A 27628-nucleotide genomic window follows, 5' to 3' on the forward strand; every position below is an offset into this window, starting at 1 on the left:
CAGGTGCTTCTGGCTTGTCAGGAGCAGAGTGTAAGGTCTGCTCAACCCAAAACTCCAGGGCACCTTGGGCTCTGCTTTTCTTACCTCCTTGGTCACCAGGAGCAGGTTTCATGCAGTCTGTGCTGAGCTCCATTGCTACCTCAGCATTTTACTTCCTACCCCAGCACTGAAACTGTTTTGCAAGGCAGCACAGGTCAGCAGCAGGGCCAGGGGAGGTCTCTCCCTTCCCATGGAGCAGTCTGGGAGGAGAGGGAAAAGGAGGGAAGGGTGGGCTGGAGAAATAAGGGAGGTGGGCAGAGGAATAGCTGAGGGCTTGAAGTTTGTGCAGAGAGGCACAGAAAGGAGCAGGTGACTGGCAGGGGAGCAGCCCTGGAGGAAAGGCCTTGGGGTGCTGGGGGAGGAGAAGCTCAGCAGGAGCCAGCAGGGAGCACTTGCAGCCCAGAGAGCCAAGCAGAGCCTGGGCTGCAGCAGGAGAAGTGTGGCCAGCAGGGCCAGGGAGGGGATTCTGCCCCTCTGCTCCACTCTGCTGAGACCACAGCTGCAGCTCTGGGGCCAGGTCTGGAGCCCCCAGCACAGGAAGGCTCTGGAGGGGCTGGAAGGGGTCCAGAGAAGGGCCAGGAGGAGGAGCAGAGGGCTGGAGCTGCTCTGCTCTGCAGACAGCCTGAGAGAGTTGGGCTTGTGCAGGCTGGAGAGGAGAAGGCTCCCAGGAGAGCTTCTGGTGGCCTGCCAGGAGCTGCAGGGGGCTGCAAGCAAGCTGGGGAGGGACTTGGGAGGGGGTGAGGGAGGGCTAGGACTGGGGGGGCTGGAGCCAAAGTAGAAGTGGGGAGCTTGAGATTGGCTGTGAGGAAGAAGTTGTTGCCCAGGAGGGTGGTGAGAGCCTGGCCCAGGTTGCCCAGGGAGGTGGTGGAAGCCTCCTGCCTGGAGGTGTTTGCAGCCAGGCTGGAGGTGGCTGTGAGCAACCTGCTGCAGTGTGAGGTGTCCCTGCCCATGGCAGGGGTTTGGCACTGCCTGAGCCTTGAGCTCCCTTCCAGCCCTGCCAGCTCTGGGAGTCTGTGCTGTGTCCCCCAAAGCAGCCACCACTGAGTGACACTTCCTAGAGGGTGGCCCCAGGGCCAGGAATGTCATTTCTCCTTTCAGATCACCTGCTCTGAGCTCCAGGAGGATGCTGGTGAAGGAGGAAGCATCTTCAGCTCTGGTAGATCCCTCCTCTGGCCTTGAGGGACTGTCCTCAAGCCCTCAGTGACCCCCTGTGGTCATTCAGCTGCCTCTTCATCAGAGAAGCAAAGATCTCCCAGGTGGCATTCCCCTTACAAAGCCCTGCCTGGAACAAACCACCCCCAGCTCCCCCCTCCCCCCCCAGCAGCCTCAGGGCTGCTGCTTCATCACCTCCACCATTTCTTGGTACAAGAGCCCAGGGGCATCCAGCCCCAGGACGAAATCCAGGTGGTTCCACTGGGGAATCACCTTGTGGTGGACCAAGCTGCTGAGCTGGGGGAGCAGGAGGGCAACGTCCTGGGGGTCAGCCAGGCAGTCCAGCCCCCCGTTCCAGACGGCTGTTGGCACTCTCATGGCTGTCACGTTGTAGTGTGGGGGCCCCACCTGCAGGGGATGGAGAGCAAGGAGGGCTGACAAAGGGCTGGGATGAAATACAGGTGCCTCAGGAGCAGCTCTGGAGGCAGCCCCTGGCATCCCTCCTGCCTCAGGAGCAGCTCTGGGTGCAGCCCCTGGCATCCCTCCTGCCTCAGGAGCAGCTCTGGAGGCAGCCCCTGGCATCCCTCCTGCCTCAGGAGCAGCTCTGGGTGCAGCCCCTGGCATCCCTCCTGCCTCAGGAGCAGCTCTGGAGGCAGCCCCTGGCATCCCTCCTGCCTCAGGAGCAGCTCTGGGTGCAGCCCCTGGCATCCCTCCTGCCTCAGGAGCAGCTCTGGAGGCAGCCCCTGGCATCCCTCCTGCCTCAGGAGCTGCTCTGGATGCAGCCCCTGGCATCCCTCCTGCCTCAGGAGCAGCTCTGGATGCAGCCCCTGGCATCCCTCCTGCCTCAGGAGCAGCTCTGGAGGCAGCCCCTGGCATCCCTCCTGCCTCAGGAGCAGCTCTGGAGGCAGCCCCTGGCATCCCTCCTGCCTCAGGAGCAGCTCTGGAGGCAGCCCCTGGCATCCCTCCTGCCTCAGGAGCAGCTCTGGAGGCAGCCCCTGGCATCCCTCCTGCCTCAGGAGCAGCTCTGGGTGCAGCCCCTTGCCCCAGCCCCAGCCTTGCCCGTGCTCCCCCAGCCATCAGAGCCAACTGCTCAGCGCTCAGCACGAGTGCCAGACGCTCTCTGCACCTTCTTTTCCATCCTGGTTGGAGAGTTTGCCAGCACTGGGTGCCAGAGAAGCCCTTGGGCTGGCTGGTGCCCGGGGGCCTTGCCCAGCCTGCTGGCCTGTGCCCCCCTGGAGCTGCTCACCTGGCTGTACCGCAGGCTGTTGTACCTGCTGCCCCCATCGTAAGCTCTCAGCGCCCCACTCTGGGCTCCCTGCAGAGAAAGGAAAGCATCCACCTGAAGGCTGAGCTCTGGGGAGGGGGTGGGAAGGGGGTTTCAAAGAGGGGACTCAGCTTTTTTTGTCCCTGAGCTGTGAAGATTCGATTTTTCCCCAGCTCCCCCCTCACGGCTCTGCCACAGGTCCACTACAGCTAAGGGCTGGGAATGCTGTAGGTAGAGGATGAGGTTTGGGTGGTTGGGGGTCAGAGAGCAGGCTGGGAGGAAGGAGAAATGCTCTAGGAAATGGCACTGGGATGCCAAAGGTACCCTGGAGGGTGAAGCATTGACCTGAGGTGGCAGAACCACAGGCTGCTGGGTGGGGGGGGGGGGTCAGAAAGGAGCTCTGGAGATCAGCCAGCCCAGCCCCCCCTTCCCAGAGCAGGGGCAGCCAGCCCAGCCCCCCCCTTCCCAGAGCAGGGGCAGCCAGCCCAACCCCCCCTTCCCAGAGCAGGGGCAGCCAGCCCAGCCCCCCCTTCCCAGAGCAGGGGCAGCCAGCCCAACCCCCCCTTCCCAGAGCAGGGCAGCAGTAGCACAGCCAGCTGGGTTGGAATAGGATAGGATAGGATAGGATAGGATAGGATAGGATAGGATAGGATAGGATAGGAGAGGATAGGATAGGGTAGGATAGGAAGAGAAGAGGAGAGGGAGAGGAGAGGGAGAGGAGAGGGAGAGGAGAGGGAGAGGAGAGGGAGAGGAGAGGGAGAGGAGAGGGAGAGGAGAGGGAGAGGAGAGGGAGAGGAGAGGGAGAGGAGAGAGAGAGGAGAGGGAGAGGAGAGGGAGAGGAGAGAGAGAGGAGAGGGAGAGGAGAGGGAGAGGAGAGGGAGAGGAGAGGGAGAAGAGAGGGAGAGGAGAATAAACCAGGTTGGAAAAGACCTCAGAGATCATCCAGCCCAACCTATCACCATCTGATCAACTCAACCATGGCTCCAAGGGCCTCATCCAGGCTCCTCCTAAACACCTCCAGGGGTGGGGACTCCACCACCTCCCTGGGCAGCACATCCCAAGGGCCAATCTCTCTGTCTGGGAAGAACTTTCTCCTCACCTCCAGCCTAAACCTCCCCTGGCACAGCTTGAGACTGTGTCCTCTTGTTCTGGTGCTGGGGGCCTGGGAGAAGAGACCAACCCCCACCTGGCTACAACCTCCCTGCAGGGAGTTGGAGAGAGCAAGAAGGTCTCCCCTGAGCCTCCTCTTCTCCAGGCTGAGCAACCCCAGCTCCCTCAGCCTCTCCTCACAGGGCTGTGCCCCAGACCCCTCCCCAGCTTGGAAAGTCTCCACTCACCAGATTTGGGATCTCTCCACCCCAGGAGACTCCACAACCTCTCTGGGCAGCCTGCTCCAGGCCTCCAGCAGCCTCACACCAAACAACTTTCTCCTCCTGCTCACATCCAACCTCCTGCCTGCCACTCTGTGCCCCTTGGCCTGGCCCTGGGCACCACTCAGCAGAGCCTGGCCCCAGCCTCTTGCCCCCCACAGCTCCTTTAGCTCTTGCTGAGCATTGCTCAGCTGCCCTCTGGGGCTGCTCTCCTGCAGGCTCTCAGCCCCAGGGCTCTCAGCCTTTGCTGCTCCCAGAGCTGCTCCAGGCCCCTCAGCAGCTTTGCAGCCTGCCCTGGACTCTCTCCAGCACTTCCCTGCCTCTGGAAGTGGGGAGCCCAGAACTGGAACCAGGGCTCCAGCTGTGGCCTCCTGCAGAGATCATCCAGACCAGCAATCCTGCAGTAAGTTGCTCAGAACTCTGACCTGGAATGGCTCCTGGGATGGGGTGGGGTTGGGTGGGGTGGAATGGAATGGGGTGGGGTGGGGTTGGGTGGGGTTGGGTGGGGTTGGGATGTGATGGGATGGGTGGAATGGGGTGGGGTGGAATGGGGTGGGGTGGGATGGGATGGGTGGGATGGGGTGGGGTGGGATGGGATGGGGTTGGGTGGGGTTGGGATGTGATGGGATGGGTGGGATGGGGTGGGATCAGGTGGGGTGGGGTGGAATGGGGTGGGATGGGGTGGGATGGGGTGGGATGAGTGGGATGGGGTTGGGTGGGGTGGGGTGGGGTGGGATGTGATGGGATGGGTGGGATGGGGTGGGATGGTGTTGGGATGTGATGGGATGGGTGGGATGGGGTGGGATGGCGTTGGGATGGGTGGGATGGGGTGGGATGGCGTTGGGATGTGATGGGATGGGTGGGATGGCGTTGGGATGTGATGGGATGGGTGGGGTGGGATGGGGTGGGATGAGGTAGGGTGGGATGGGGTGGGATGGGGTGGGGTGGGTTGTGATAGGGTTGGGATGTGATGTGATAGGGTGGGGTGGGATGGAATGGGGTGGGGTGGGATGAGATGGGGTGGGGTGGGATGGGATGGGATGGGGTGGGGTGGGATGGGATGGGATGGGGTGGGGTGGGATGGGGTGGGGTGGGATGGGATGGAGGTGGGATGGGGTGGGGTGGGATGGGGTGGGGTGGTGTGGGATGAGATGGGGTGGGGTGGGATGGGATGGGATGGGATGGGGTGGTGCTTCTCCCAGCTCTCTGGGCAAGCTGAGTCACCTTCAGTGTGAGAAGTGCCTTCCTCAGCTCCTAGTTTCAGTCTCCCTCTCGGAGTGCAAATCCAGCAGCCCTCGTGCTGGTGCTGCGTGGATCTGAATCCCTGATGGCCAAAGCAATGTGCCAGCAGCTGGGTGCCACCAGCCCAGGCAAGAGTGGCTGAGGGCAGCACAGCACAGCTGCAGTGACACAGGGCCTCTAGGAGTCCCTGCTCTCCATGCTGCCAGGGGTAAGAAGGAGAAAGCCTCTGCAGCTGGCAGCAGATGGCACTCAGGCTGCAGGGCAAGGCTGGAGCTAGGCTGAAGCTGAACTCTTCAAAGCTGCCTGCTGTGGATGCAGGCACCTCAGCTGCCAACCTTTCTCTGTGCACATCCACTCCTTTGGGGCCACTCTGCTGGGGGATGGAGCTCAAGAAGCTGCTGAGCATTTTATGGAGGGGTGGAACCCATCCCACCAAGGGCAGGGCTGATGTGTGGCAGCAGCCACTGGGAGGGTGCCAGAGGCCTGGAGCAGGCTGCCCCGGGGGGGTTGTGGAGTCTCCTTCTCTGGAGAGATTCCAACCCCCCTTTGGATGTGTTGCTGTGTGAGCTGCCCTGGGTGCCCCTGCCCTGGCAGGGGATTTGGACTGGATGATCTCTGGAGCTCCCTTCCAGCCCCTCACCCTCTGGTGATGCTGTGAGTTCCCTTCAGCCTCCTCTTCTCCTGGCTGAACAACCTCCCTTCCCTCAGCTGCTCCTCCCCAGCCCTGCTCTCCAGACCCTTCCCTCAGCTGCTCCTCCCCAGCCCTGCTCTCCAGACCCTTCCCTCAGCTGCTCCTCCCCAGCCCTGCTCTCCAGACCCTTCCCTCAGCTGCTCCTGCCCAGCCCTGCTCTCCAGACCCTTCCTCAGCTGCTCCTCCCCAGCCCTGCTCTCCAGACCCTTCCCTCAGCTGCTCCTGCCCAGCCCTGCTCTCCAGACCCTTCCCTCAGCTGCTCCTCCCCAGCCCTGCTCTCCAGACCCTTCCCAGGCTGCTCCTCCCCAGCCCTGCTCTCCAGACCCTTCCCAGGCTGCTCCTGCCCAGCCCTGCTCTCCAGACCCTTCCTCAGCTGCTCCTCCCCAGCCCTGCTCTCCAGACCCTTCCTCAGCTGCTCCTGCCCAGCCCTGCTCTCCAGACCCTTCCCAGGCTGCTCCTCCCCAGCCCTGCTCTCCAGACCCTTCCCAGGCTGCTCCTCCCCAGCCCTGCTCTCCAGACCCTTCCCAGGCTGCTCCTCCCCAGCCCTGCTCTCCAGACCCTTCCTCAGCTGCTCCTCCCCAGCCCTGCTCTCCAGACCCTTCCCTCAGCTGCTCCTCCCCAGCCCTGCTCTCCAGACCCTTCCCTCAGCTGTTCCTGCCCAGCCCTGCTTTCCAGACCCTTCCTCAGCTGCTCCTCCCCAGCCCTGCTCTCCAGACCCTTCCTCAGCTGCTCCTGCCCAGCCCTGCTCTCCAGACCCTTCCTCAGCTGCTCCTGCCCAGCCCTGCTCTCCAGACCCTTCCTCAGCTGCTCCTCTGCAGCCCTGCTTTCCAGACCCTTCCTCAGCTGCTCCTCCCCAGCCCTGCTCTCCAGACCCTTCCTCAGCTGCTCCTGCCCAGCCCTGCTCTCCAGACCCTTCCTCAGCTGCTCCTCCCCAGCCCTGCTCTCCAGACCCTTCCTCAGCTGCTCCTCCCCAGCCCTGCTCTCCAGACCCTTCCTCAGCTGCTCCTCCCCAGCCCTGCTCTCCAGACCCTTCCTCAGCTGCTCCTCCCCAGCCCTGCTCTCCAGACCCTTCCTCAGCTGCTCCTCCCCAGCCCTGCTCTCCAGACCCTTCCTCAGCTGCTCCTGCCCAGCCCTGCTCTCCAGACCCTTCCTCAGCTGCTCCTCCCCAGCCCTGCTCTCCAGACCCTTCCCTCAGCTGCTCCTGCCCAGCCCTGCTCTCCAGACCCTTCCTCAGCTGCTCCTCCCCAGCCCTGCTCTCCAGACCCTTCCTCAGCTGCTCCTGCCCAGCCCTGCTCTCCAGACCCTTCCTCAGCTGCTCCTCCCCAGCCCTGCTCTCCAGACCCTTCCCTCAGCTGCTCCTGCCCAGCCCTGCTCTCCAGACCCTTCCTCAGCTGCTCCTCCCCAGCCCTGCTCTCCAGACCCTTCCTCAGCTGCTCCTGCCCAGCCCTGCTCTCCAGACCCTTCCTCAGCTGCTCCTCCCCAGCCCTGCTCTCCAGACCCTTCCTCAGCTGCTCCTCCCCAGCCCTGCTCTCCAGACCCTTCCCAGGCTGCTCCTGCCCAGCCCTGCTCTCCAGACCCTTCCTCAGCTGCTCCTGCCCAGCCCTGCTCTCCAGACCCTTCCTCAGCTGCTCCTGCCCAGCCCTGCTCTCCAGACCCTTCCTCAGCTGCTTCACCCCAGCCCTGCTCTCCAGACCCTTCCTCAGCTGCTCCTCCCCAGCCCTGCTCTCCAGACCCTTCCTCAGCTGCTCCTGCCCAGCCCTGCTCTCCAGACCCTTCCTCAGCTGCTCCTCCCCAGCCCTGCTCTCCAGACCCTTCCTCAGCTGCTCCTGCCCTGCCCTGCTCTCCAGACCCTTCCTCAGCTGCTCCTCCCCAGCCCTGCTCTCCAGACCCTTCCTCAGCTGCTCCTGCCCAGCCCTGCTCTCCAGACCCTTCCCAGGCTGCTCCTCCCCAGCCCTGCTCTCCAGACCCTTCCTCAGCTGCTCCTCCCCAGCCCTGCTCTCCAGACCCTTCCTCAGCTGCTCCTGCCCAGCCCTGCTCTCCAGACCCTTCCTCAGCTGCTTCACCCCAGCCCTGCTCTCCAGACCCTTCCTCAGCTGCTCCTCCCCAGCCCTGCTCTCCAGACCCTTCCTCAGCTGCTCCTCCCCAGCCCTGCTCTCCAGACCCTTCCTCAGCTGCTCCTCCCCAGCCCTGCTCTCCAGACCCTTCCTCAGCTGCTCCTGCCCAGCCCTGCTCTCCAGACCCTTCCTCAGCTGCTTCACCCCAGCCCTGCTCTCCAGACCCTTCCTCAGCTGCTCCTCCCCAGCCCTGCTCTCCAGACCCTTCCTCAGCTGCTCCTGCCCAGCCCTGCTCTCCAGACCCTTCCTCAGCTGCTCCTCCCCAGCCCTGCTCTCCAGACCCTTCCTCAGCTGCTCCTCCCCAGCCCTGCTCTCCAGACCCTTCCCTCAGCTGCTCCTCCCCAGCCCTGCTCTCCAGACCCTTCCCTCAGCTGCTCCTGCCCAGCCCTGCTCTCCAGACCCTTTCTCAGCTGCTCCTCCCCAGCCCTGCTCTCCAGACCCTTTCTCAGCTGCTCCTCTCCAGCCCTGCTCTCCAGACCCTTCCTCAGCTGCTCCTCCCCAGCCCTGCTCTCCAGACCCTTCCCAGGCTGCTCCTCCCCAGCCCTGCTCTCCAGACCCTTCCCAGGCTGCTCCTCCCCAGCCCTGCTCTCCAGACCCTTCCCTCAGCTGCTCCTGCCCAGCCCTGCTCTCCAGACCCTTCCTCAGCTGCTCCTCCCCAGCCCTGCTCTCCAGACCCTTCCCAGGCTGTTCCTGCCCAGCCCTGCTCTCCAGACCCTTCCTCAGCTGCTCCTCCCCAGCCCTGCTCTCCAGACCCTTCCTCAGCTGCTCCTCCCCAGCCCTGCTCTCCAGACCCTTCCTCAGCTGCTCCTCCCCAGCCCTGCTCTCCAGACCCTTCCCTCAGCTGCTCCTCCCCAGCCCTGCTCTCCAGACCCTTCCCTCAGCTGCTCCTCCCCAGCCCTGCTCTCCAGACCCTTCCCAGGCTGCTCCTCCCCAGCCCTGCTCTCCAGACCCTTCCTCAGCTGCTCCTGCCCAGCCCTGCTCTCCAGACCCTTCCCTCAGCTGCTCCTCCCCAGCCCTGCTCTCCAGACCCTTCCTCAGCTGCTCCTGCCCAGCCCTGCTCTCCAGACCCTTCCTCAGCTGCTCCTCCCCAGCCCTGCTCTCCAGACCCTTCCCAGGCTGCTCCTGCCCAGCCCTGCTCTCCAGACCCTTCCTCAGCTGCTCCTCCCCAGCCCTGCTCTCCAGACCCTTCCTCAGCTGCTCCTCCCCAGCCCTGCTCTCCAGACCCTTCCCAGGCTGCTCCTCCCCAGCCCTGCTCTCCAGACCCTTCCTCAGCTGCTCCTCCCCAGCCCTGCTCTCCAGACCCTTCCCTCAGCTGCTCCTCCCCAGCCCTGCTCTCCAGACCCTTCCCTCAGCTGCTCCTGCCCAGCCCTGCTCTCCAGACCCTTTCTCAGCTGCTCCTCTCCAGCCCTGCTCTCCAGACCCTTCCTCAGCTGCTCCTCCCCAGCCCTGCTCTCCAGACCCTTCCCAGGCTGCTCCTCCCCAGCCCTGCTCTCCAGACCCTTCCCAGGCTGCTCCTCCCCAGCCCTGCTCTCCAGACCCTTCCCTCAGCTGCTCCTGCCCAGCCCTGCTCTCCAGACCCTTCCTCAGCTGCTCCTCCCCAGCCCTGCTCTCCAGACCCTTCCCAGGCTGTTCCTGCCCAGCCCTGCTCTCCAGACCCTTCCTCAGCTGCTCCTCCCCAGCCCTGCTCTCCAGACCCTTCCTCAGCTGCTCCTCCCCAGCCCTGCTCTCCAGACCCTTCCTCAGCTGCTCCTCCCCAGCCCTGCTCTCCAGACCCTTCCTCAGCTGCTCCTCCCCAGCCCTGCTCTCCAGACCCTTCCCTCAGCTGCTCCTCCCCAGCCCTGCTCTCCAGACCCTTCCCAGGCTGCTCCTCCCCAGCCCTGCTCTCCAGACCCTTCCTCAGCTGCTCCTGCCCAGCCCTGCTCTCCAGACCCTTCCCTCAGCTGCTCCTCCCCAGCCCTGCTCTCCAGACCCTTCCCTCAGCTGCTCCTGCCCAGCCCTGCTCTCCAGACCCTTCCTCAGCTGCTCCTCCCCAGCCCTGCTCTCCAGACCCTTCCTCAGCTGCTCCTGCCCTGCCCTGCTCTCCAGACCCTTCCCTCAGCTGCTCCTGCCCAGCCCTGCTCTCCAGACCCTTCCTCAGCTGCTCCTCCCCAGCCCTGCTCTCCAGACCCTTCCCAGGCTGCTCCTCCCCAGCCCTGCTCTCCAGACCCTTCCCTCAGCTGCTCCTGCCCAGCCCTGCTCTCCAGACCCTTCCTCAGCTGCTCCTCCCCAGCCCTGCTCTCCAGACCCTTCCTCAGCTGCTCCTCCCCAGCCCTGCTCTCCAGACCCTTCCTCAGCTGCTCCTGCCCAGCCCTGCTCTCCAGACCCTTCCTCAGCTGCTCCTCCCCAGCCCTGCTCTCCAGACCCTTCCTCAGCTGCTCCTCCCCAGCCCTGCTCTCCAGACCCTTCCTCAGCTGCTCCTCCCCAGCCCTGCTCTCCAGACCCTTCCTCAGCTGCTCCTCCCCAGCCCTGCTCTCCAGACCCTTCCTCAGCTGCTCCTGCCCAGCCCTGCTCTCCAGACCCTTCCTCAGCTGCTCCTCCCCAGCCCTGCTCTCCAGACCCTTCCCAGGCTGCTCCTGCCCTGCCCTGCTCTCCAGACCCTTCCTCAGCTGCTCCTCCCCAGCCCTGCTCTCCAGACCCTTCCCTCAGCTGCTCCTCCCCAGCCCTGCTCTCCAGACCCTTCCTCAGCTGCTCCTCCCCAGCCCTGCTCTCCAGAGCCTTCCCAGGCTGCTCCTGCCCAGCCCTGCTCCCCAGACCCTTCCCCAGCTTTGTTGCCCTTCTCTGGGCCTGCTCCAACCTCTCAGTGTCAGGAACTGGGATGGAAGCTGTGTCCACACTGCTCACCCTGGGCAGGAACTTGGCCAGCCTGGTACTGCTGTACTTCAGGAGGGGTGACTCAGGAGAGAGCCTCACATCCTGGGTATAGGCCCTTCCCTGGGCTAAATGTGGGAAATGAGAAGCCTAAAAGCAGTGGTGTAGGATGGGGGAACCATCCAGGATGGGACCTCCCTTGCCCATACTCTGGGCAAGGGCTCTGAGGGCAAGCAGAGAGCATTTAACCTGGGCAGAAAGGCTTTGAGCCTGTTTGGCCTGGCAGTGCTGGGTTAACTGTGGGGCTTGATGATCTCAGAGCTCTCTTCCAACCAACCAAAGACCAAAGAATGACTGCCCAGGGGCATCAAACCACCCAAGGCTCCCTTCCTGGAGCTGGGGATTTCTACCTGTATCCAGTGGATGATGTTCTGGACCGAGGTCCCTGCTGGGGCGTGTGCTGCATACACATCCACTCGGCTCTGAGAGGGGAAGGGGGGCAGAAAAAAGGGAGAGCATGGCACAGGGACTCTCACAGGGGACAGCCTAAGGCTTGGCCCCCCCCCTCTGAAGAACATCAGATTGACCCCCACCTACCATGTTTGTGTTCTTCCAGTTAAACCCAAACAGCTTAGTCAAGAAATTCTTGCAGGTCTTTGAGCAGGGGCAGAATCTGGCCAGGATCAGCTCCCCCAGGGCAGTGTGTGGCAGGACCTCCTTGGTGCCAAACATCTCCTGCAACGGTGCAGGGGTGCTCAGCAAGCACAAAGACACTGCTGCTCAAGCATCAACACCTCCACAGCTTCTACTTCACCCCCATGGTGAGCTATGAGGAGCTAGGTGGTGGCCTACAGGAGGAACCAACCCCCACCTGGCTACAGCCTCCCTGCAGGGAGTTGCAGAGAGCAAGAAGGTCTCCCCTGAGCCTCCTCTTCTGCAGGCTAAGCAACCCCAGCTCCCTCAGCCTCTCCTCACAGGGCTGTGCCCCAGACCCCTCCCCAGCCTTGTTGCCCTTCTCTGGACACCTTCAAGTCTCTCAATGTCCTTCTGAGGAGCCCAGAACTGGACACAGGACTCAAGGTGTGGCCTAAGCAGTGCTGAGCACAGGGCACAAGGACTTCCCTGCTCCTGCTGGCCACACTCTGCCTGATGCAGGCCAGGATGCCCTTGGCCTTCTTGGCCCCCTGGGCACACTGCTGGCTCCTGTTCAGCTGCTGTCCACCACCACCCCCAGGTCCCTCTCTGCCTGGCTGCTCTCAGCCACTCTGCCCCCAGCCTGTAGCACTGCCTAGGGTTGCTGTGGCCAAAGTGCAGCCCCTGGCACTGGGACTTGTTCAGTGCCATCCTGTTGGCCTCTGCCCATCTGCCCAGCCTGGCAAGATCCCTCTGCAGAGCTCTCCTACCCTCTGACAGATCAACTCCTGCCCCCAGCTGGGTGTCAGCTGCAAACTTCCTGCTGATGGCCTCCATCCCCTCCTGCAGATCATCAATAAAGAGATTGAGCAGGCTGGGGCCCAGCACTGATCCCTGGGGCACAGCACTGGTGCCTGGCTGCCAGCTGGCTGTGGCACCATTCACCACCACTCTCTGGGCTCAGCCTCCAGCCAGTTCCTAACCAGCTCAGAGAGCTGCTGCCCAAGCCAATCTACCCAACCTCCCCTTCAGTAAGCAGGGACATCCTCAACTGGGCTACAGATCACCTTGAATATCTCCCAACCACCTCCCTGGGCAACCTGTTGCAGTGTTCCACAACCCTCAAGGTGCAGAACTTGTTCCTCACATCCAATCTCAATCTGCTCTGCTCTGGTTTGAAGCCATTGCCCCTGCTCCTATCCCTGCAGGACCTTTGGGAACAGTCTCTCTGCAGCCTTCTTGTAGCCCTTTCAGGTACTGGAAGGTCATCATTGGGTAGTTTCATCCCCAGTACTGCTGCTGGGTCCATGAACACCTTGAGCATGAATCCTTCACTGAATCACAATGGGCTGGCTTGGAAGGGAACTCCAGAGCTCAGCCAGGCCAGCCCCCTGCACCCAGCAGGGACATCCTCCACTGGATCAGGTTGCCCAGAGCCCTGGCCAGCCTCCCCTGGAATAGCTCCAGGCATGGAGCCTCAACCACCTCCCTGGGCAGCCTGCTGCAGTGTTCCAGCAGCCTCCTGGGGCACAACTTGTTCCTCACATCCAATCTCAATCTGCTCTGCTCTGCTTTGAAGCCACTGCCCCCAGCCCTAGGAAGTTTCTCACTCTCTCTGTAGCTGCATGCAGAGCAGAGTCTGTAGCCACCTACCTTCAGCCCATAGTCAGAGAAGAAGGCAAACTTCCTAAGTGGGCTTGGAGCAAAGGCAATGGTGAACACTGGTGCCAGAGCTAAGTACATCTTGATCTTCTGAGCCAGGTGAGGCATGGTGGAAAAGGCTATGAAGGCTGGGAAGAAGGAAAACAAGAGGGCTTACCCTTGCAGGCTGCTGCTGCATGCAGCTCAGCTTTGGTGCAGACTTCTTGCAAGTCCCAAAGGTAATGTAGAGCTCCCCAGCAGTGCTGGCAGGGCTGGAAGCCCTCTGCTGGCAGGCCAGGTTTTGCCTGCTTGATTTCTGCTCCTCTCACAGCTCTGCCACTGACTCTATGACCAAAAGCTTCCCCACTCTGCTCCTCCCCACCAGTCACCCCCAAGAGCCACAGAAGATGTTTCTGATGGTCATGGCACCCAGCTAGGAGCAGTGGTGACAGCCCTCAGGCTGTGCTGCCAGCCAGAGCTGGGCAGGCTGAGAGCTGGGCAGGGAGCAAGGCAATGAAAGCCACCAAGGGCAAGGGCAGGGTCTGGCAGCTGGGGAAGAAGAAGCCCAGGCAGCAGGAGAGGTTGGGCACTGAGCTGCTGGAGAGCAGGGAAGGGGATAAGGAGGTGGGGGTGCTGGGGGATGGGAGGCTGAGCAGGAGCCAGCAATGAGCTGTGGTGGCCAAGAAGGCCAAGGGCCTCCTGGGCTGCATGAGAAGGGCTGTGGGGAGGAGGTGAGAGAGGTTCTGCTGCCCCTCTGCTCTGCCCTGCTGAGGCCACAGCTGGAATCTTGTGTCCAGCTCTGGGCCCCTCAGGTGAGGAAGGAGCTCAGGGAAGTGCTTGAGAGAGTCCATGGCAGAGGCACAGAGCTGCTGCAGGCAGGGGAAGCTCTTCCTCAGGAGCAGAGCCTGAGGGAGCTGAGGGCTCTGGAGCTTGCAGAGGAGGAGCCTGAGAGGTGAGCTCCTTGCTGGGGCTCAAGCTGTGCAGGGGCAGTGCCCAGAGGCTGGAGCCAGGCTCTGCTGGGTGCTGCCCAGTGCCAGCACAAGGGGCAGTGCTGGAAGCTGAGGCAGAGGAAGCTGCATGGAAAGAGGAGGAGAGGGACCTGGGGGTGCTGCTTATTTTCCAGCAGCAAGGCTGGGGCAGAAGCTGTCATCCCCTAGTCCTCAGCTCAGCCTTTGAGCAGGAAGGTTTCTTTCCACCTTCTTCATGTTTTGCCTGCTTTATTTCTCCTCCTCTCACAGCTCTGCCACTGATTCCATGCCCCAAAGCTTTTGCTGCTTCCTTGGGATGTTCTGGGGTAAGATTTGACCTGCAGCACCTCAGTGATGGGCTGGCAGCAGGCACAGCTGTGCCCCTGGCATGGGTAGGTGGCACAGCAGCTCTGCCTGTCTCAACAGTCAAAAAGGAAACTCTGTGGAGAAAGAGCAACTGAGATGGTTTGAGTCTGGGTTATCAAAAGCAGCAGGGGCAGGAGGGGATTCTGCCCCTCTGCTGGGCTCTGCTCAGACCCCCAAGCAGTGCTGGGGCAGCTCTGGAGCCCTCAGCACAGCCCAGCCAGGGAGCTGCTGGAGCAGGGCCAGAGGAGGCCACAGCAGTGCTGGCAGGGCTGGAAGCCCTCTGCTGGGAGGCCAGGCTGGGAGAGTTGGCCTTGGGCAGCCTGCAGGGGAGAAGGCTCCAGGCAGACCTCCTGGTGGCCTTGCAGGGCTCCAAGGGCCCAGCAGAAAGCTGGGGACAGACTTCTGAGCAGGGCCTCTTGGGCCAGGCCAAGGGGGGATGGTTTGGGCTGCAAGAGAGAGCTTGAGAGTGGAGAGAAGGAGAAATGGTTGGTGCTGAGGGTGGGGAGAGCCTGGCCCAGGCTGCCCAGAGAGCTGGGAGCTGCCCCATGGCTGGCAGCAGTGCAGCTCAGGTTGGTTGGGACTGGGAGCAGCCTGCTCTGCCTGGGGCTGTCCCTGCTGTCTGCAGGGGGTTGGAGTGGAGGAGCTTGAGAGCTCCATTCCAAGCCAAAGTGTTCTGTGACTGTATGATTGATGTCTAGGTTGAGCAGAACTGAAGCCAGAGAGCCTGGTGAATGTGCACCAGGTCTGTGCTGAAGGTGATAAGCTGTGCTCAAGAGAAATCCCTGTCATGATCACAGCTGATCTGCAGCTATGTGCTGAGCAACAGGGCAGGGAGTGGTGGACATCTATTGCCCTGCACCCTGCACAGCTCCTGAGAGGAGGCTGCAGCCAGGTGGGGGCTGGGCTCTGCCCCCCAGTCTCAGGTGAGAGAAGGAGAGGAACTGGCCTGAAATTGTGCCAGGGGAGGCTTAGGTTGGAGCTGAGGAACAATTTCTTTGCTGCCAGGGACTGGCAGAGGCTGCTCAGGGGGGTGGTGGAGTCCCCATGCCTGGAGGTGTTGCAGCAAGCTGTGGCCATGGCACTTAGGGCCAGGGTTTGGTGGCCATGGTGGGCTTGGGTTGGTGTTGGACTCAATGGTCCTGGAGGGCTGTCCCAAGCCCAACAACTCTCTGACCTGGTTAAGCATCCCAGAGCCCTCCTGCAGGCTCCTGTGTGCACAGCTGCAGTTCACAAGCAGGCAGCAGTGCAGAGCAGAACCTTGCATTTGCTGGGGGTTCCACAAGCAGCCACTGTGCAAAACTCAGCCAAGCCCTTCAAGGCACTCCAGACCTGGCTGAGGACCTGGAGTTCACCTCCTCCTTAGAGATCAGTGCTCTCCACACCACCACCCCCCACCTTCAAACCAAGCTGATCCAGGCCTCCAAGCATCCAGGGGAGGAAAAACTTCTTGGCTAGCAGAGTGGTGAGGGGTTGGCAGAGGCTGCCCAGGGAGGTGGTGGAGTCCCCGTGCCTGGAGGTGATCCAGAAAGGTGGTGGGGTTGGGTGGATGGTTGGACTGGATGAGCTTGGAGGTCTCTTCCAAGCCAACCCTTTGTGTGCAGGCTGTCAGCCAGGGCAGTCAAGAGGCCAGACTTACCTATGGTGGTGCCTTGAGAGTGACCAATGTAATACAACTGCTGCTGCCCTGTTTTCTGCTCAATGAAGTTGATGGTTGCTGGGAGGTCATACCTAGCCATTTCATCAAAGCTGCAGGAGGGAGAGCAGTCATCTTAACAGGAGATGCAGCATCTGGGCAGGTCAGACCCATGGGCCAAGGCTCCTTGGGTAGAGTTCAACAAGGCCGAGTGCCAGGGCCTCCACCTGGGTCACCACAACCCCATGGGGAGCTGCAGACCTGGGGAGATGTGGTTGGAAAGCTGCAGCCTGGAGAGGGACCTGGAGGTGCTGGTTTGCAGCCACTGACCAGGAGCCAGCAGTGCCCAGGTAGCCAAGAAGGCCAATGGCATCCTGGCTTGGATCAGGACTAGGGTGGGCAGCAGGGCCAGGAGGTGACCTTCCCCCTGTGCCACACCTTGAGTGCTGGCTTCAGCTCTGGGCCCTCCCTGCAGGAAGGACATTGAGGGCTGGAGCCTGTCCAGGGAAGGGCATCAGAGCTGCAGGAGGTCCTGGAGCCCCTGGGCTGTGAGGAGAGGCTGAGGGAGCTGGGGGTGTTCAGGCTGGAGAAGAGGAGGCTGAGGGAGACCTCCTTGCCCTCTGCAGCTCCCTGCAGGGAGGTTGGAGTCAGGAGGGGGCATCCTTGGTGTCCAGCAGCAGGAGCAGAGGCAATGGCTCCAAGCTGCCCCAGGGGAGGCTCAGGCTGGAGCTCAGCAAAGATTCCTGCCCTGGAAGGGCTCTCAGCCATTGGAGTGTTGTGCCCAGGGCAGTGCTGGAGTCCCCATCCCTGGGGGTGTTCCAGCAGTGTGTGGAGCTGGTGCTTAGGGACAGGGTTTGGTGCTGAGCCTGCAGGGCTGGCTGGAGGGTTGGGGCTGGGGGGAGGGCCTCTTCCAACCAGAAGTGTTCTGTGACTCTGTGACCTACATCTGAACAACCACTCCCCCAAGAAGCCACAAAAGCAGAGGGGAAGGCAGGACAGGACACCCCCACAAACCTCCCGCTCCCCCCCGGCCCCGAGGCAGCGCTTGGGACTTCGCCCTCCCCTCAGCCTCCTTCATCCCTCCCTGAGCTAGGGCAGCATCACCCTGTGGAAGGTGAAAGGCTTCAGTGTTTTCTGAGAGCCTTGAGCCTCCTCTTTACCTGAAAGCCCAGAATTCCTCCCATTTGGGAGAGAGCACCAGATGCCTCTTGGACCAGGTGTTGCCCCGGCTGTTGCCCAGCCAGACGTCGTAGCCGGCGTCGGCCAGGATGAAGCCCAGGCTGCTGTTGGGCAGGTTGGTCACCCAGATGCTGCCTTCTCCTAAGAGGCCATGCTGCAGGAGCACAACAGGCCTGGCACCTGCAAGACAGCCAGTGTGGTCACTGCAGAGGCCAGGGACTCTGTGTGCTCCCCTGGCTGGTGCAGGCTGCCAGCTGGGTGTGGGTGCCAGGCAGGGCTGCTGCCCTCCACGGCCAGCCCTGCAGCCCTCGGCACGGGAAGGATGTGGACAACCTGAGGCCATTGCTTCTCTTCCTATCACTTGTTCTTGGAAGGAGAGGGTCCTGGGCAGCCTGGGCCAGGGCTGGAGAACCCTTTCAGGGAAGAAGTTTCTTCTGAGGTCCAACCTAACCCTCCCCTGGCACAGCTCCAGGCCATTGCCTCTCATCCTATCTCTTTTCCCTAGGGAGCAGAGCCCAACCCCCAGCTGGCTGCAGCCTCCTCTCAGCAGCTGCAGAGAGCAAGGAGGTCTCCCTCAGCCTCCTCTGCTCCACACCCCCAGCTCCCTCAGCTGCTCCTCCCCAGCCCTCTGCTCCAGACCCTTCCCCAGCTCTCCTGCCCTTCTCTGGCCCTGCTCCAGCCCCTCATTGTCTTTCCGGTAGATAGAATCACAGAAGCATTTTGGTTGGAAAAGATCATTAAGAACAATGAAGGGCATGGGGAGACTTGGAGGCTTTTCTACACTATCCCTCAATTCTAGGTGTCCATTTTCTTAGTGGTAGATCATCTGCAGAGGAGCTGGGAAGGAACAGGGACATCATCATTGTAGATGACTCACTTGCAGCTACCATGTCTGCTGGTCATGCATCCAAGGCTGGAGCACTCAGCACAGGAAGGACATGGACCTGGTGGAGAGGGTCCAAAGGAGGGCCAGAAAAATGCTCAGGGGGTTGGAGCAGCTCTGCTGTGAGGAGAGGCTGAGGGAGCTGGGGGTGTTCAGCCTGCAGAAGAGAAGGCTCCAGGGAGACCTCAGAGCAGCCTGCTGGTACCTGAAGAGACTCCAAGAAGGCTGCAGAGAGACTGTTGCCAAAGGCCTGCAGGGACAGGAGCAGGGGCAATGGCTTCAAAGCAGAGCAGAGCAGATTGAGATTGGATGTGAGGAACAAGTTGTGCCCCAGGAGGCTGCTGGAACACTGCAGCAGGCTGCCCAGGGAGGTGGTTGAGGCTCCATGCCTGGAGCTGTTCCAGGGGAGGCTGGCCAGGGCTCTGGGCAACCTGAGCCAGTGGAGGATGTCCCTGCTGAGTGCAGGGGGTTGGCCTGGCTGAGCTCTGGAGCTTCCTTCCAGCCCAGAGCATTCCATGATTTCATGACAGAGTTAAGCCCCCTGGCACTCAGAGAAGCTCAACCCCCTCCCTTTCTACTCTCTGCTGCAGGATGGCTGAGGAGGAGCCAGGAGAGGGGAATGCCACAGGTGAAGCCAGGTGGGGGGTTGGCTCTTCTCCCAAGGAACAAGTGATGAAATAAGAGGAAATGGCCTCAGGTTGTGCCAGGGGAGGTTTAGTTTGGCCATCAGAAGGTCCTTCCCTGGAAGGGTTCTCAAAGAGTAGAACAGCTTCCACCATCCCTGGAGGTGCTCCCAAGAGGCAGAGAGAGGTGGTGCTCAGTGTCCCATCTTTGGCAGTCAAAGGATGGTTGGACTTGATGAGCTTAAAGTCTGCTCCAAACAAAAGGGTTCTATGATTTTTCCCCACCCCCTGACCAATGCTGGAAGGGTTTTCTCCCCTCCCAAGCTGTGCTGCTGGGTTCTTTGCTGGAGTGACAAATGTCACCAGGAGACAGAAGAAGTTTTATCATCTGGCCCTACCTCGACGTCAGCCACGCTCTTGGGGCTGGGGGGGAAAGGTTTGAACAGCCAGAGATGAGGATGAGAATGGAACCCTTGGCTCCCTCACCCTGTGGCAGGCCCCTCATAGACTAGGCTAGACTAGACTAGATTAGACTAGAATAAACCAGGTTGGAAAAGACCTTCAAGATCATGGTGTCCAACCCATCAACCAATCCAACCCACCCAAACAACTAACCCATGGCACCAAGCACTCCATCAAGTCTCCTCCTGAACACCTCCAGGGATGGCGACTCCACCACCTCCCTGGGCAGCACATTCCCATGGGCAATCACTCTCTCTGTGCAGAACTTCCTCCTGACCTCCAGCCTGAACCTCCCCTGGTGCAGCCTGAGACTGTGTCCTCTTGTTCTGGTGCTGGCTGCCTGGGAGAAGAGACCAACCCCCACCTGGCTACAACCTCCCTTCAGGGAGTTGCAGAGAGCAAGAAGGTCTCCCCTGAGCCTCCTCTTCTGCAGGCTAAGCAACCCCAGCTCCCTCAGCCTCTCCTCACAGGGCTGTGCCCCAGACCCCTCCCCAGCTCTGTTGCCCTTCTCTGGACACCTTCCAGCAGCTCAACCTCTTTCCTAACCTGAGGAGCCCAGAACTGGACACAGGACTCAAGGTGCAGCCTAACCAGTGCAGTGTACAGGGCAGAATGACCTCCCTGCTCCTGCTGGCCACACTGTTCCTGATGCAGGCCAGGATGCCCTTGGCCCTCTTGGCTGCCTGGGCACACTGCTGGCTCCTGTTCAGCCGACCATCAACCAGCACCCCCAGGTCCCTCTCTGCCTGGCTGCTCTCAGCCACTCTGACCCCAGCCTGTAGCACTGCCTGGGGTTGCTGTGGCCAATGTGCAGCACCTGGCACTTGTATGTGTTCAATCTCCTGCCCTTGGCCTCTGCCCATCTGCCCAGCCTGTCCAGGTCCCTCTGCAGAGCCTCTCTACCCTCCAGCAGCTCAACTCCTGCCCCCAGCTTGGTGTCGTAGTGCTGTGTCAGAGCTGCTCCCAGCAGCCTTGGGCTGTTTTGAGACCCAGGCAGAGCACTGCTTCAGCTCTGCATCTCTGCAGGCTTTTAGCTCCCAGAGGCTTTGCTGGGAGCAATTGGCAGAACCTGAGCTCCCCAGGAAGCTCTAAGAGCACCCTTGGAGGTGCCTGGAGACGTGACAGATTGAAAGCTTTGCATGGCTCTAACACTCCTAGCTGCCACAATTCAAAGGACAAGAGGGAAGCTCCCCAGGTAGTATTAAACAGGGTTGCTGATCTAAGAGGTGGCTCCACAAGCAAGCTCCCAGAGAAAGCCCAAGGTGAGTGTGTGGCACCAGTGGGGAGGAAGAATCAGCTGCTTCTCACTGCCTGGAGTGCAGCCTGCTTTGTGCCTGGGGCATCATCCACACTCAGGCTCTCTACACAGGGAGAGAAAACATCACTCCAAAGGATCAACCTTCCCAACCAAACTCTTGTTGGCCAAAACAGAGGCTACAGACACCAAGCCATGGACTTGGGGGTGCTGGGGGAGGAGAAGCTCAGCAGGAGCCAGCAGGGAGCACTTGCAGCCCAGAGAGCCAAGCAGAGCCTGGGCTGCAGCAAGAGAAGTGTGGCCAGCAGGGCCAGGGAGGGGATTCTGCCCCTCTGCTCCACTCTGCTGAGACCACAGCTGGAGCTCTGGGGCCAGGTCTGGAGCCCCCAGCACAGGAAGGCTCTGGAGGGGCTGGAAGGGGTCCAGAGAAGGGCCAGGAGGAGGAGCAGAGGGCTGGAGCTGCTCTGCTCTGCAGACAGCCTGAGAGAGTTGGGCTTGTGCAGGCTGGAGAGGAGAAGACTCCCAGGAGAGCTTCTGGTGGCCTGCCAGGAGCTGCAGGGGGCTGCAAGCAAGCTGGGGAGGGACTTGGGAGGGGGTGAGGGAGGGATAGGACTGGGGGGGATGGAGCCAAAGTAGAAGTGGGGAGCTTGAGATTGGCTGTGAGGAAGAAGTTGTTGGCCAGGAGGGTGGTGAGAGCCTGGCCCAGGTTGCCCAGGGAGGTGGTGGAAGCCTCCTGCCTGGAGGTGTTTGCAGCCAGGCTGGAGGTGGCTGTGAGCAAGCTGCTGCAGTGTGAGGTGTCCCTGCCCATGGCAGGGGGTTGGCACTGGAAGAGCCTTGGGGTCCCTGCCAGTTCTGTGAGTCTAAGAGTCTCTTGCACAAGCCCTGGAATCCCGGTCAGAAGCTGCTGGGTCAGAGGTTGGATTCAACGATCCTGAAGGCCTCTTCCAGCCAGAGGCATGACTGTGTGGGATGTTTTCTGTTTGACACAGATATCACACTCACCTTGGCTTGCATTGCCTCTCCCATAGGGGATTCTGTTCAGCTGGAGGATGTAGCCATCTTCTGTCAGCACAGTGTACTCCTCGCTGGGGTACCCCCAGTAGGAGACCATTTCACTCTGCCAAAAAGGAAGGGGGGAACAAAAAGGAAAAGCAAAGGATAATGTTCTCCAGGCTCCAAGGTAATCCCTGAAGGGCAGTGGTGAGCTCTCAGCATTTCACTCTGGCTCCTGCCCTGGCACTTAACTGCCTCTGCTCCCAGGCCCTCCTACTCACGATGTTCATCCGTGCTTCGGGGTTCTTAGCGCGTGGGAGCCTGAAGAGGCACTGCCCAGACACCGTCCCAGGGACCACGGACACCAGAGCTAGGGCCAGCCACAGCCTCCCTTTGCCTGCAACAACACAGCCACAGCCTCAGTGCCACTGGAAGCAGGGGAGACCCCAACCAGACCTGCACTTGTCACACAATCACAGATTACTCTGGAGGGAGCTCCAAAGCTCATCCAGTCCAACCCCCTGCACTTAGCAGGGGCATCCTCCACTGGATCAGAACTGTGTCCTCTCCTTCTGCCACTGCTTGCCTGGGAGAAGAAACCAACCCCCAGCTGGCTACAACCTCCCTGCAGGTAGCTGTAGAGAGCAATGAGGTCTCCCCTGAGCCTCCTCTTCTCCTAAACAACCCCAGCACATCTGCTGAGCCTTCCTGCAGCCTGGCAATGCAGCTGTGCCCTTCCATCCCCTCATGCCTCTCTGCAGCAGTCCCAGCCACTGCCTCACTGTTGTTAGTGCTGCAGCTCCAGGGATGCACTCAGCAGGGACATCCTCCACTGGATCAGGCTGCCCAGAGCCCTGGCCAGCCTCCCCTGGAATAGCTCCAGGCATGGAGCCTCAACCACCTCCCTGGGCAGCCTGCTGCAGTGTTCCAGCAGCCTCCTGGGGCACAACTTGTTCCTCACATCCAATCTCAATCTGCTCTGCTCTGCTTTGAAGCCATTGCCCCTGCTCCTGTCCCTGCAGGCCTTCATGAAGAGTTAAGGCACAATGCAAGCCACTTCTGCCCTGGCTCTTCCCAGACTGAGAGGGAGAGCTTTGTAACATTTGCCCTGCCATCTGCACCAGCCCTTAGCACAGCTGTCCAAGACTACTCAGGAGGCAGAGGGGAGGACAGCCAAGCAAGTAAAGAGCCAACACTGTGTTCCCTCCTCCCTACAAAAAAAAGAACATCACCAAAAGCAAAGCTCTACCCACTTGCCCTTCTCCTTGGTCATAGTGATGAAGACAAGAATTGGTTGCATTTCATTCAGAGAAGGAGCCTTGCAGGTGCAAAGGATCTCCCCTTGCTAGGGAGCAATGCATCTCAATCATAAAATCACAGAGCTGGCAGGGCTGGAAGCGACCTCAAGACTCAGCCAGTGCCAACCCCCTGCCATGGCAGGGACACCTCACACTGCAGCAGGTTGCTCACAGCCACCTCCAGCCTGGCTGCAAACACCTCCAGGCAGGAGGCTTCCACCACCTCCTTGGGCAACCTGGGCCAGGCTCTCACCACCCTCCTGGGGAACAACTTCCTCCAGCAGATCACAGAATCACAGAATCAATAAGGTTGGAAAAGACCTCAGAGATCATCAAGTCCAACCTGTCACCCAACACCATCTAATCAACTAAACCATAGCTCCAAGTGCCACATCCAAGCCTTTTTTGAACACCTCCAGGGATGGTGACTCCACCACCTCCCTGGGCAGCACATCCCAATGGGCAATTACTCTGTCTGGGAAGAACTTTCTCCTAACCTCCAGCCTAAACCTACCCTGGCACAGCTTGAGACTGTGTCCTCTTGTTCTGGTGCTGGGTGCCTGGGAGAAGAGACCAACCCCCTCCTGGCTACAGTCTCCCTGTAGGGAATTGGAGAGAGCAAGAAGGTCTCCCCTGAGCCTCCTCTTCTGCAGGCTAAGCAACCCCAGCTCCCTCAGCTTCTCCTCACAGCGCTGTGCCCCAGACCTCTCCCCAGCCTTGTGCTCCAGACCCCTCCCCAGCCTCATTGCCCTTCTCTGGACACGCTCAAGTGTGTCTATATCCTTCTTATATTGAGAGGCCCAGAGCTGGACACAGCAGCTCTGGCCATCACCTAGCAGTGCTGGGTTGAGCACAGCTCCAAAAGCACTTTGCACACTGGAGAGTGCACAGGAGGTGCTGAGGGCAGGAGGCAACAGCAGGAGGCTGGACACAAAGTTCTGGGGGAGAGGTGCACAGACACACACTGAAAGGGCTGAGCTCCAACAACAGCTTGAGATGTTGCTGACCACAAGGTGATGGAGCACCAGGCAGAGCCAACTGGGCTGGCCCAAGCTCTAGATGTGACCCAGCAAATCAGCCTTTTATCCTCTCTTGTTCAGACACAGCCAGGCAGGCGGCTTGGAGTCGCTCTCCTTCAGCCAGAGCCACGGGCTCCAGCCACACCAGAAGGAGCCCCAGCTCTGGCCGTGCTTTCCCCCACACTCACCTTCACAGCTAAAGCAGAGGCTCGCAGCCCAGGCCAGGGGTGGCATGGCTGCTGTGGAAGGAGGCAGGGAGCTGCCAGCCCCTGGGATGGATGTGGGAAGAGGAGCTGGAGGCAGGGCAGGCAGAGCGCTGGCCAGCAGCTCGGGCTGGCGGGCGGCGCAGCGCTCTCCACCTCGCTCGGGGCAACCCTATTTGAACCCTCTGGGAGGGTGGGGTGAGCAAGGAGAGAGGAGAAGGCCGAGTGTAAACACACAGGGAGATAGATATTCACCATAGAAATCGTTGGGCAACCCTGGCAGTTTAGAAAGCCCAGAATCTGTTTGTGCAGGGCTGCTTAAACACCACTTAGGCACTCCAGCAGCCGTGGCCCTTTCAAGGTGTTTTCCACCCGACGAGGTGATTTAATTGATGGCTCTGAAACTCGTTTCAGTGGCCAATTTGATAGCCCAATTTATCTATTTATTTGCCACGAGGGAAGCAATTAAGTCGTTAGGAGGGAGGAAGAAAAAGAAAGCTAAATGGGAGCCTGGCAATGGATTGGCTACGGCAGCCGCGGCGTGGCAAAGCCGGGGCTGACACATGGCTTTTGCCTCCCTTGGGCTGCTTCTCACGCTTCACTGAGCTTCCCCCTGGCCCAGTTTTCTCACCTCTGCTCTTCCCATCCCCCTCCACCAGCTGAGTGAGTGTGTAAGTCCTCAGCTGTTGGTGGGGGTCGATGCACCACAACCCCCTTGTCCTTCGCAGCCGTAGAGAAAGGTAGGAAGGGTTCCTAAGCACCCTGCCCTCCACCCTTGCTGAGGCCAGGGGCAGCTGTCCTCCTCCTAAGCACCCTGCCCTCCATCCTTGCTGAGGCCAGGGGCAGCTGTCCTCCTCCTAAGCACCCTGCCCTCCATCCTTGCTGAGGCCAGGGGCAGTTGTCCTCCTCCTAAGCACCCTGCCCTCCATCCTTGCTGAGGCCAGGGGCAGTTGTCCTCCTCCTAAGCACCCTGCCCTCCATCCTTGCTGAGGCCAGGGGCAGCTGTCCTCCTCCTAAGCACCCTGCCCTCCATCCTTGCTGAGGCCAGGGGCAGTTGTCCTCCTCCTAAGCACCCTGCCCTCCATCCTTGCTGAGGCCAGGGGCAGCTGTCCTCCTCCTGAGCACCCTGCCCTCCATCCTTGCTGAGGCCAGGGGCAGCTGTCCTCCTCCTAAGCACCCTGCCCTCCATCCTTGCTGAGGCCAGGGGCAGCTGTCCTCCTCCTAAGCACCCTGCCCTCCATCCTTGCTGAGGCCAGGGGCAGCTGTCCTCCTCCTAAGCACCCTGCCCTCCATCCTTGCTGAGGCCAGGGGCAGCTGTCCTCCTCCTAAGCACCCTGCCCTCCATCCTTGCTGAGGCTAGGGGCAGTTGTGCTCCTCCTAAGCACCCTGCCCTCCATCCTTGCTGAAGCCAGGAGTTTGCTGTGGGGGATGGTGTCAAAGGCCTTGCTGAGGTCCAGGCAGGCTACATCCACAGCCTGCCCCACATGCACCAGGCAGTCACCTGATCATAGAAGGAGATCAGGTTGGTCAGGCAGGACCTGCCCTTCCTAAATCCATGCTGGCTGGGCCTGATCCCTTGGCCATCCTCTAAGTGCTGTGTGATTGCACTCCAGATGACCTGTGCCATAATCTTGCCTGGCACTGAGGTCAGGCTGACAGGCCTGTAATTCCCTGGCTCATCCAACCGGCCCTTCTTGTGGATGGGCACCATGCTGGTCAGCTTCCAGTCCTCTGGGACCTCTCCAGTGAGCCAGGACTGCTGAAAAATGATGGAGAGTGGCTTGGCCAGCTCATCTGCCAGCTCTCTCAGCACCCTAGGTTGGACCCCATCTGGTCCCATGGACTTGTGGAGATCCAAGCGGCTGAGGAGAGCTCCAATCACCTGCTCATGGAACATAGGGAAACTATGCAGCTCCCTGGCTCCTTCTGCCAGCTCTGCAGGCCAGCTGTCTGGAAGACATTCTGTCCTGCTAGTAAAAATTGAGGCAAAGAAGGTGTTAAGTACCTCTGCCTTCTCCTCATCCTTTGATACAACATTCCCCTCCATGGCCACCAAGGAGTGGAGGCTGTCCCTGCCCTTCCTCTTGCTATTCATGTATTTATAGAAGGACTTTTTGTTGTCCTTCACAGCAGAGGCCAGGCTAAGCTCCAAATATGCTTTTGCCGCCCTAATTTTCTTCCTACAAGACCTAGCAATATCCTTAAACATTCCATGGGTTGCCTCCCCTTTCTTCCAAAGATGATACACCCTCTTTTTTTCCCCTTAGTTCTTTTAGAAGCTCATTGCCCATCCAGGCCGTCTGCCCTGGGGCTCATCTTCCGGCACATTGGCACAGGCTGCTCCTGTGCCTTCAAGAGTTCCTCCTTGAAGCAGTTCTCCTCCTAAGCACCCTGCCCTCCATCCACGCTGAGGCCAGGGGCAGTTGTCCTCCTCCTAAGCACCCTGCCCTCCATCCATGCTGAGGCCAGGGGCAGCTGTTCTCCTCCTAAGCACCCTGCCCTCCATCCACGCTGAGGCCAGGGGCAGTTGTCCTCCTCCTAAGCACCCTGCCCTCCATCCATGCTGAGGCCAGGGGCAGCTGTTCTCCTCCTAAGCACCCTGCCCTCCATCCATGCTGAGGCCAGGGGCAGTTCTCCTCCTCCTAAGCACCCTGCCCTCCATCCTTGCTGAGGCCAGGGGCAGTTGTCCTCCTCCTAAGCACCCTGCCCTCCATCCATGCTGAGGCCAGGGGCAGTTGTCCTCCTCCTAAGCACCCTGCCCTCCATCCTTGCTGAGGCCAGGGGCAGCTGTTCTCCTCCTAAGCACCCTGCCCTCCATCCTTGCTGAGGCCAGGGGCAGTTGTCCTCCTCCATCACCAGGCCTGTTGGCTGCCTCCTGCCCTGCCTTCCTGGCCTGTTTTGCTTTGGCAACCACAGTGCAGGTTCAAAAGGGCAAGATGTCTTCTGGCTGCCAACCGGGGGTGGACTTGAGACCTGTCCAACTGGGTGCAAGGTACTCTGCTTAGAATCCAGAAGAAAATTCTTCCCCATGAGAGCAGTTAAATGTTGGATTGACAGGGCTGTGCTCCATACCCCTCCCCAGCCTTGTGCCCCAGACCCCTCCCCAGCCTCATTGCCCTTCTCTGGACACCTTCAAGTGTCTCAATGTCCTTCTTAAACTGAGGAGCCCAGAGCTGGACACAGGACTCAAGGTGTGGCCTAAGCAGTGCTGAGCACAGGGCACAAGGACTTCCCTGCTCCTGCTGGCCACACTCTTCCTAATACAGGCCAGGATGCCCTTGGCCTTCTTAGCCCCCTGGGCACACTGCTGGCTCATGTTCAGCCTACTATCGACCACTACCCCCAGGGCCCTCTCTGCCTGGTCCCTTTCTGACTTGTGGTCCCTCCACTTCCAGCCAGATCCAAACTGGGCCTAGCCCCCCCAGGTGGCCTCCCTTGCTCCAAGCAGTGGGGCTGCCAGCTGGGAGCAGGCAGGTCCTGGAGCCCTCAGTGTTTTTGCAGGGAGAGCACATTGTTGGCTGGGGTTGAACTTGCCATCTCCCACCCTTCCCCCAGGGCCTTTCCAGGCAGGCTGCCACACCACAGCTCCTAATCAGAGCATCATGGTGCCCTGCCCTCAACCCAGGGCTGCCTGCCACCACCACCACATACTTCAGGTAGGTGTTGAGCCCCACAGCAGGAACATGTTCACCCATCTGGGAGTTCTCACCCAGGTAGCCCATAGCCTTTTCCATGGAAATCTTCTGCAATGCA

General features: G+C 60.7%; 1 protein-coding gene across 1 annotated transcript; it reads right to left on the reverse strand.

The window, feature by feature from the left end:
- Window positions 1-1365: 1365 nt before the first annotated feature.
- On the reverse strand, window positions 1366-27597 carry LOC104310245 (gastric triacylglycerol lipase). Its single transcript, XM_009911658.2, has 10 exons — window positions 27507-27597; window positions 21637-21752; window positions 21365-21479; window positions 17121-17319; window positions 15964-16073; window positions 13006-13142; window positions 11317-11454; window positions 11130-11201; window positions 2438-2506; window positions 1366-1599 (listed from the first exon to the last, which is right to left on the reverse strand). The coding sequence occupies exons 1-10, from the start codon at window positions 27595-27597 to the stop codon at window positions 1366-1368; spliced, it is 1281 nt and encodes a 426-aa protein (XP_009909960.2).
- Window positions 27598-27628: the final 31 nt, after the last annotated feature.

Source organism: Dryobates pubescens, chromosome 30 (assembly GCF_014839835.1).
Source record: "Dryobates pubescens isolate bDryPub1 chromosome 30, bDryPub1.pri, whole genome shotgun sequence".
Classification (NCBI taxonomy): Eukaryota; Metazoa; Chordata; class Aves; order Piciformes; family Picidae; genus Dryobates; species Dryobates pubescens.